Below are 10000 nucleotides of genomic sequence, written 5' to 3'. Positions count from 1 at the left end.
CTTCGGGGTCCTGCAGCATATGCCGGGTGTGTTGAGGTTGCCGCTGAGGGGACACTTGGACCAGGTGACCCCAGTGGCGTAGGAGACGAACACCTCATCCTGATTGAGGAACTCGCCCTGGCACAGTACCTCCGGGAGGCAGACGGAGTCCGCAGGGCACACGTCCACAATCTTGGCCAGCTCGCAGCAGGCTCCGACGCCGCTGCCGTCAGGCTTGTTGCAGAGCTGCCGAGAACAGATAGTTTATCAGCAAACATCTTAAGGTCATGCACACTGCACATACATATATTCACATCAGCCTTGTAAGTCTGGTCATGAAAAAAATGAAAACCAATCCAGGACGCAAGGAAAATGTCTTTCTTAACAGAACTCTTTCGAATGAATGACTTTATGAGACAAAGCGACCCGCAGTATCCGCGGTTTACCTACAGTATACGATCCATCGGCATTGGCGGCGGCGGGGTCGCTGCACTGGTCGACGCAGCTCCGGCCTCCCGGGCACACGTCGACGGGGGGAGGAGGCTCACAGCAGATGCCCACGTCGCTTACTGCGCCGCCTACGTAGCACGTCTGTTGGGAAAAGGTATTCATTTTAACAAAGTTCTCCCTTTTATGCTTGAAAAAATACTTTTAATCCCAAGAAAGTGCCTTTTTTCATTTTGTCCTACGTTTTTCTCGCCGTCAACGGGACTCATGTATTCCCGAAAGTGCATTTGCAAGATTGATCCAGCGCTACCACAGATTTTCTTACCGTGTATGACCCATCGGCATTGAGGGCGCCCGGGGAATTGCACTGGCCTTGCAACTTGCACTGCTGGCCCCCGGGGCAGGTCTGCAGGGGGACGGGAGGCTCACAGCAGATTCCTACATCAGTTCCGCCTCCCACATAGCATGTCTGTGACGGCGAAAGGAGAGCATTACTTGGCCTATTCATTCATATCAAGAGACATCAACCATACATCCATAAACATATAATCCTCCTAAAAAACATATATATTATTGTCTCATGAATTATTTTTACCTACTGCGCCCCCTCTTCCTAAAAGAAAAGAGAGGCAGGTAGACAGACAGAATATCCCGCCCTTGACAACAGCACGGCCGCGATTCCTTCCTTACCGTGTAGGATCCATCGACGTTGAGAGCTCCCGGTGCGTCGCAATGCTCTTGCAACTTGCACTCGAGTTCCCCGGGGCACGTCAGCAGAGGGGCGGGGGGTTCGCAGCAGACACCTATGCTTCCGGATCCGCCCTGAATGTAACATTCCTGCGCAGAAGTAAACAGACGGAGTTAGTGAGAGCTTTTTGCCCTCCAGTTCTTATGTGTGCGAGAATATGTTTGTGTGTGTTGGGGGGAGGGTTATGTTTATGAGTCTGTGTTTGTGTTAGATGCACCATACACATCATATCATCAAAATTATTTCTTGTCTAATACCTTTTCCTTCCAAGCTCATCTTTAAAATTCCCTCTTTTCTCTTATTTGCTCGTTAGATTTCTGTATCCTTGCTACAATTTCTACCTTTGCTTTTATTTTTCGTATTCTCATCATTCCCTCTGATCTAGCTCTCCCTTCGTCATTGGCCTCACGTACCGCGTATGACCCGTCGATGGTGGCCGGGGAGCTGCACAGAGCCACGGCCTTGCACAGGAAGTCCCCAGGGCACGCGTCGAGGGGCTGGGGCGGCTCGCAGCAGATGCCAGTCGCGCCGGAGCCAGTGTAGCACGACTGCAGGAGGAGCGACCATTGAGAGGACGAGAAGAGTGAGGGTGACGTTGGTGAGAAGGGCAATGATAATGTCAATCATGATAAGGATAATGTCAGTAATGATAAGGATGATGAGAATAATATGATGCTGAGAATAATGAGAATAATATGATGATGAGAATAATGAGAATAATATGATGATGAGAAAAAATAATAATGATAAAGCTCATATTAACTGCGATCGATGAAACAATATAAGTTTTATAATCTACATAAATATGATATACAAAATACAAAGAGTGTAACATGGATTTAAAAACTGGAATATTGACTTCGATAAACGTAATTCAAAGTATTTTCTTTAACATGGTTTATCATGAGGTCTATATAGCACTGTCTTGCTCCGTTGCCGCCGCACTGATAGGTGTTGCGGGTTTGTAGTTTGTTGTGTCTATGTATGTATACATATATATATATATATATATATATATATATATATATATATATATATATATATATATATATATATATATATATATATATTATGTGTGTGTGTGTAGAGGGCAAGTATGTGAGTAGGGAGAGGCCGGCGTTCTCACCGTGTACGCCCCATCAGCGGCGAGGGCGCCAGGCGTCGCGCACTGGCCCTCGAGCTCGCACACGAGGCCATTGGGGCACGTGGCAAGCGGCTCCGGGCGCGGCGGGAGGCAGCACACGCCCTTCTCGTAGTTCACGCTGTCCAGGTGGCACGGCTGCGGGAAGAAGGGCGGGGAAGTCAGCAACGCGAGGGAGGAATGGAAGGAGGAAAGGGGGGGAGTGCGAGACAAGGGTGAAAAAGATAGAGAGAAAGAAATAACTGCCAGTAAGAGACGTGAGTCAGTGTAAGAAAGCTAAATGTATTTAAAAACGCCTTCTCCTTCCGCTCCCATCCATTTCTTCGTCTTTATTACATTCTCATTATCGTCACCTTCTTCTTCCTCTTCCTCCTCCTCCTCCTCCTTCCTCCTCCCTCCTCCTCCTCCTCCTCCTCCTCCTCCTCCTCCTCCTCCTCCTCCTCCTCCTCCTCCTCCTCCTCCTCCTCCTCCTCCTCCTCCTCCTCCTCCTCCTCCTCCTCCTCCTCCTCCTCCTCCTCCTCCTCCTCCTCCTCCTCCTCCTCCTCCTCCACCACCCTCGTTATCACATCCCACTCATCCTTACTAACCGTATTGATCCTAACGTCAATGAGTCCCGTGCCGTCCGTGTTGATGGTGCCGTCTTCCTTGCACTGTCCGTAGGGCACGCACTCCTCGGGGGCGGGGCACGCGAGGATGGTGGGCTCGCTGGCGCCGGGGATCTTGCAGCAGACGGCTTCCACGGTCGGGTACTCGGGGTTGGCGCACTGCGGAGGCGAAGGGCGTCAGCGGGACTTTACTCGAAGCTCGAATGCCGAATCGTCGGACGTTACGCTTGATTTTGTATGATGGGTTCGTCCATTATTGGAAGTTGGTTATTTACTGGACCTTTATTGGTTATTTGTCGGGTGCCAAACCGTTTGGCTAAGGTTTATATGTAATGAATTGAGGACTTTTAGACGTTCGATTTTTTTTTTTTTAGGTTTGTATGATAGGTGTTTTTTTTTTTCATTAATCACTCAAAGAAAATGTTGCTCGGCAGTATCGTGTGGCTAATAAAAAATATGTCTTGCAAAAAAGTGAATGAACGGCAATGGAATCTGACGTACCTTTTGCACTTTGGTGCGAATGTTGATGAGGCCAACTCCGGAGGTGTTGATGACGCCGCCGTCGCACTGGTATGAGGGCACGCAGTCGAATCCAACCCGACACTGGCTCGAGAGACCACCGCTGGTCTGTCCATGCCCGCCGCTGCTGGCCTGTCCATGCCCGCCGCTGCTGGCCTGTCCATGCCCGCCGCTGCTGCTCTGCTCAAGTCCGCCGCTGACGACGCCCCCTCCGCTCACTGTACCACTGATGATGCCTCCGGAGCCCCCATAGCCGCCAGCGCCGCCGCCGCCAACACTAGTCTGCTCCGCGTGGACCCCAGCGCCGGGAACCCCAGCAACGACACCACCTCCTACGCCCGCCTGTGCCAGCTGCTGCTGCAGGAGGATGTCTTCGGGAATGGGGCAGCAGACGTTGCCGATTTGTCCGCATAATTTTTGAGATACCTGTCGGAGGAGTGACGTCAGGGGGACTTCGAGGGGGCACCTTTGCAAGGACTATATATTGTGTGTATGGTTGGGAAAATAACAACAAAAATAATGAAAATCATGATAACAATATAGGGTTTGGTAACAGGCTCTGGCCGTCGCCTAGCGTGACTTCCAAAATCTCGCGACGCCCCAGACAAACTCCGTAAGGAACTCACGTGTTCGGGAACCTTGGCTGGTGAGCGGACGTCGAGGTTGACACTCGGGTTGAACTTGTACTCCCCGTTGAGGCAGTATTGCCACGGCACGCACCCATGTCCCTGCAAACGCACGGCTCTTCAGATTGTGAGACACTTGAAAAGCAGCGCTTTTCATTTTTGACTCGGTGACTCTTCAGATCCACAAAGAGAGACTTGGATGCAAAGACTCGAATCCAGTAACTCACAAAAGGAGACTCATTCACAGAGAGTCACAGAGGGAGACTCAGAGACAGAGAGTCCACTCCAGAGACTCACAGAGAGAGACTCAGAGATAGAAACTCACATAGGGAGACTTAGAAATAGAGACTCCACTCTAGAGACTCACAGAGAGACTAACAGAGAGAACTCAGAGACAGAGACACAGAGACAGACGCTCACAGAGTAGGACTAACAGAGAGACTCACAGAGAGACCCGGAGACAGAGACTCACACAGACAGACTCTGACCCAAAGCCTCCTATCCAGAGACTCCCAGAGTGCGAACCTCAGGGCTAGACTCACCAGGGCACAGTCGCTGGACTGCGTCGGCGTGAATCCTTCCGCGGTGCCTGACGTCCCTCCTACGACGGCGCCCTGGGGGAAAGGAATGCAAAATTATTTTCTCCTCTACAGCAAGTTTTTACCATTATTATTGTTGTTGTTATTAATTAATTCATCTATTTATCGTCACTTCATCATTTATTTATCTATTATTTCATTATAGTTAGGGGGAATGGTATTCATCAGAGGTAACATTATCAACAAAAAAAAATCCATCAACTATATAATGCAGATCAAAGACAGTTATTCTCATCTACTGAGATCTTTTGGATTTCATGGATTTCTGAAGGATATAAAGTGTACCGTGCAGAAGGTGCAATAGTTTAAAACCCAGGAATGGACCAAACAGGCTGCCAGATGTACGAGAATTCCTCAACCAGATGCACAAAGAACTGCAGACGAACACTAACTACACGAAGAAGGAACAGACGATTACTGAGTGGAACGGAAACATTTTTGGAAGAATGCAGGCAAACCAAACACAAACAAAAGGTGTCTAGACATGAAGTGGAAATGGAGAAGAGGTATTAACCGACACGAAGAGAGAAATAAAAAGAACAATTACCAAGGAATGCGAGACGCAACTCAGAGTCGAAGAATGGCCGAGGGCGAGCCAAACCCCAGGCTGTTTTTTTTTTCTCTTTTTCTTTCTCTTTTTTTTTCTTTTACCAGATGACACGCTGAATATTTATCACCAGCTTTAAACTAAGACTAAAAGTAAGACATGCACAAGAAATTCGTAGATTAAAAGAGAAAAATAGATGCGCCGCTGCGTGTGGCGTGGAGGCCATCCGCACAGACCGAGGGTTAGAGGAGGCGAAGACCCACACGAAGAGAGGGACAGAGTCTACGGTCTACGTGGGGCGCGTCCAGCACCCGGACCGCTTCCCGTCGACCTCCGCTCACCTGACTCTCAAAGACGCCCTTATCCTGCCACCAGAACCCCCCCTCCTCCTGCTGCTGCTGCTGCTGACCCACCTGGCCCTCCTGCTGCTGCTGCTGAAGGCCCGCGCCGCCGTACTGGGGCAGGGCGTTGGATGCCCCAGAGGCGAGGAGAAGCAAAGCACAGGCCAGTCCACCGGCCCTCATCTGAAGGCACACACAGACAAGTTAGTATGGTAATAGAATGGTTGTGAATTTTATCGCATGAAAATCTGAAAATCGGATCAGAATATCCATAAAAGATTAATAAATTAGAATCTAAATTGTATTCCTTTTATTGATGATGCGAGGCAGTGGCTGGTCTACGCGTCCTCCTCTGGGAGCGGAGGAAAAGGATATATATGGGCAAAATATCTGAAAAATATCGACACAAGATGGCAAAAAAAACGAATCATGTCGATGATAAAGAAGAAGAGAAGTTGAAGAGAATATGATTTCCACGCTTATTATCATTCCTCCAATTATACGAGGACAAAAGAAAATGAAGTGTAATTATCCGTCTTTCATCTTCGCATATTTGCAGATCCTTGATTGCATACATATACATACTTTATATCAAGGACAGAATCGATATCATTAGTTTAATTTATATCGTATTTTTCATATGACGGACCATAAACAGAGGATAAGAATATTGTACATGTTTATCCTGGTCAAAGTCTGTAACAAACCATTAAATTGCGCCAAACAATTTTATTGCTCTCAAATTATATCATAACCTGTTCGAAAATATTGATAAGTGCATAATCAAACCCGTTCATATTTATATATTTCTTAAATCTTACTTAAAACAAGCAAAATTAATTACAATGTTCTCGTTTCTCTTATCGTTATCGTAATTACCAACTGAATTACATGAGATTTGACAACATAAGAAAAAAAAAAATGTATTGCTGTTGGATCCATAAGACTGTGAATTATGTTAAATGTATCTTGGTTTTTCTTTTCGATTAATCGCCCTTAACCTCTTTGCAGGTGGTTATTTAATAAAGTTAAATTCAGTCACCGCACTCCGGGGCACTGAGAGAGAGAGAAAAAAATTAATAAAAAAACACCAACATACGTATATTTTATCTTCCACTTATCACGAGCCAAGAAATATACCATGCTTTAGAACACTCCAAACGCTGAGACAGAGAGAAGCCCCACCTTTCTGTTGTCTTTCCTTGCGGAGAACTGACGAGGACGCCGGACGTCTCCCGGTTTATATGGACAGGTGAGGTGGGGGGGGGGTATAGAGGGGGAGGGGAATGGAATAGTGGGAGGGGGTGGGGGAGGGGGGTGGAGGAGAGGGTTGAGATGGGGGAGGGGGGTGGAGGAGAGGGTTGGGATGAGGGGGGGGGGTGGAGAGGGATGGGATAAGGAGGGAGGTAAAGGTGAGGGATGGGAAGGGGAGTAGGAGGTGGAGGATGCTGAGATCAGATTGGAGGGAGATGGGGAGGGGCCGTGGTGGGGGGCAGGGCGAGGGCTCTGAACGCCGCAACTCCTCCAGCTCCCTCTCATTTCCTCTTCTACTGTCTCCCCTCTCTCCCTCCTCCCCTTTCCCTCCCTCTTTTATTCCCTCCCCTCTCTCATCCCCCTCTTCCTCACCCCCTCTCCCCTCCCTCCGTCTTCCCCCTCTCCTCCTCCTCTCTCACCCCCTCTTCGTATCCCACCCCCACCCCCCTCGAGGCGACTCACCACCTCACGCGGACTTCCCAGGTTGGACAAAGACCGGTTATTCTAACGATCAGATCTTCCTACCATCAAGAGGCATCGAACATTGTGATTTTTGGGTGGTTAATTTAAGAGCTTGATCTTAGTTCCGGCAGTGTCGTGATTATCCATTGTCTCGAGCCCTTAGGGTATTTTTGCCTCTTATGCAAATAGGCGTTCGCTCCATTTGGCAGACGTCACTGTTCTCTCAAGGTTAAACATCCTAAGTTTTCTGCGCCAGGGTTTTTCACCTTCCTCTTAGAACGCTTTAGAATCCTCGCAAAATCACGCCTTCGTTAAAGAAGCTATCTCATTAATGCAAATGATAAAAAAAAAAATGAATCCACAATCAAGTCACAACAACAATAACTTCAGGTAAGTCTCCCCATCTCGCGGCAAAGTTACCGGAAGAGGCCGGCGATACCTGGAACTGTGCTGGATCCCCTCCGCCCCCGCCTCTCCTCCCCCTCCGCCCCACCCCTCTCCCTCACCCCCGCAGCCGGCCGCAAGCGGGAGGTTGGCTTGACTTGGGTTTTTTTCTTCCCCGCGACTCAATAATAAAGATGAAAATTTACCTGGAAATGATTACGTATGTGAACGCTGGGGGGAAGTCCGTATTGGTTTCTACGCTTTGTTTTGAAGGCAAAATTTATTTTCCATAGGCCATACATGTATACACACACAAAAAAAAATAAATAATAAAAAAAAAACTACTAAAGTGACAAGTGGGTAGAGAGAAAGATTATGGATAGGTCGATAGACAGAATATACACATACATTTGCATAAAAGAATGTTCAAAATCCATGATCATGTAACCCTTTATACTGTTACCTTCAGAACATTTTTGTTTTCACTGCACGCGCTGTGCCTTTCTCTTTTGATTTGAAATAAATTATATTTTACAAATTAAGAGGACAAATTTGATTATATATCACCCTCTCTCTCTCTCTCTCTCTCTCTCTCTCTCTCTCTCTCTCTCTCTCTCTCTCCTCTCTCTCTCTCTCTCTCTCTCTTACTCTCTCTCTCTCTCTCTCTTCTTTTCTCTCTCTCTCTCTTTCTCTTCCCCCCCCCCCCCCCCCCCTCTCTCTCTCTCTCTCTCTATCTCTTCTCTCTCTCTCTCCTTTCTCTCCTCTCTCCTCTCTCTCTCTTCTTTCTCTCTCTTTTCTTTTCTCTCTTTCCTCCTTTTCTCTCTCTCTCTGTCTTTTGGCCCCCTGACATTGCGAATTTTCCGTTAATACTTTTTTCGGGTTTTTTATTTTTTATTCATCTATTCATTATTATCTTTTATTTTTTGCCTTACTTTTTTTTTCATTTTTTGGTCGCGCGATCATACATAAAACCACACCACACACACACACACACACACACACACACACACACCACACAACCCCACACACCACACCCCCCACACACAACAACACACCCCCACATATATATATATATATTTATATATATATATAATATATATATATATTATTATATATTTATATATTCAAATTTATATATTCAAATTTCCCCTTTTATTATCATCATCTTCTATCTATTTTCCCTATCATCATCTTCTATCTATCTATTATCTATTATTTATTTTATATATATATATATATATATATTATATATAATAATTAAAATTGGTGTTTTGTGTGTGTGTGTGTGTGTGTGTGGTGTGTGTGTGTGTGTGTGTGTGGGGGTGTGTGGTGGTGTGTGTGGTTGTGTGTGTGTGTGTGGTGGGGGTGTGGGGTGTTGTGTTGGGGGTGTGTGTGTGTATGGTGTTTGTGTGTGGGGGTGTGTGTGTTGGTGTGTGGTGTGGTGTGTGTTTGGTGTGTGTGTTTATGTGTGTGTTGGGTATACTATATATATATATATATATATATATATATATATATATAATATGGGTATGTATGTATAATAAAATTATATATATATAAAAAATTATATAAATTTGTGTGTTGGGGGGTGTGTGTGTTTTGTTGTGTGTGTGTGGGGGGGTGTGTGGTGTGTGTGTTATTTTTATATCATCACATCTATCTATTTATTATCTATTTATCTATTTAACACACACAAAACACACACACACCCCCAAATTATATATATATATAATATATATATTATATATATATATATATATTAAATATATATAATATATATTTTTAATATATATAAAATATATATTATATAATATAATATATATATATATATATATATATATATGTTAAAAATTATATGTGTGGTTTTTTGGGGTTGTTTTTGTGTTAATTTTTTATATAATAATTATAAAATTATTAAAATATTATATATATATATATAATATAATACATATATATAATTATTATATATATATATATATATATATATAATATATATAAAAAACATATATATATATATTATAAAAAATTAATATATAATATATTATATTCATCATTCTTTTAAATTCATATATATCTAGCTATTTACTATTTTCTCTATCTATATGTTTGTATTATGTGTGCGTAGTATATATATACATATAATATATATAAAATTTTAAATATTATTATTATAAAATTATAATTATTTTTTTGAAATTTTTGTATATGATTTATTTTATAATATATATATATATTATATATAATATATATAATATTTTTATATATATATTTTTTTTTGTGTGTGTGTGTGGGGTGGGTGTGTGTGTGTGTGGTGTGTGTGGGTTTGTGGTGTGTGGGGGGGTTTTGTT

General features: G+C 44.2%; 1 protein-coding gene across 4 annotated transcripts in view; it reads right to left on the bottom strand.

The window, feature by feature from the left end:
- Positions 1 to 6803, bottom strand: part of LOC119598110 (hepatocyte growth factor activator-like) — a 7768-nt gene extending 965 nt beyond the window's left edge. The window contains exons 1-12 of one of the 4 annotated variants that reach the window (XM_037947729.1): positions 6738 to 6803; positions 5553 to 5735; positions 4608 to 4679; positions 4066 to 4167; positions 3422 to 3865; positions 2903 to 3079; positions 2301 to 2453; positions 1588 to 1722; positions 1117 to 1263; positions 752 to 895; positions 430 to 570; positions 1 to 225 (exon numbers count right to left, since the gene is read on the bottom strand). The exon at positions 1 to 225 is cut by the window's left edge and continues 965 nt beyond it. In XM_037947729.1, coding sequence (XP_037803657.1) covers positions 1 to 225; positions 430 to 570; positions 752 to 895; positions 1117 to 1263; positions 1588 to 1722; positions 2301 to 2453; positions 2903 to 3079; positions 3422 to 3865; positions 4066 to 4167; positions 4608 to 4679; positions 5553 to 5735 — 1923 coding nt within the window. In that variant the 5' untranslated portion in view covers positions 6738 to 6803. The other 3 variants (XM_037947731.1, XM_037947730.1, XM_037947728.1) reach the window with 3 other exon arrangements.
- Positions 6804 to 10000: the final 3197 nt, after the last annotated feature.

This window comes from Penaeus monodon, chromosome 40, assembly GCF_015228065.2.
Source record: "Penaeus monodon isolate SGIC_2016 chromosome 40, NSTDA_Pmon_1, whole genome shotgun sequence".
NCBI classification, from domain to species: domain Eukaryota; kingdom Metazoa; phylum Arthropoda; class Malacostraca; order Decapoda; family Penaeidae; genus Penaeus; species Penaeus monodon.
This window is presented reverse-complemented; position numbering and strand designations above follow the sequence as displayed.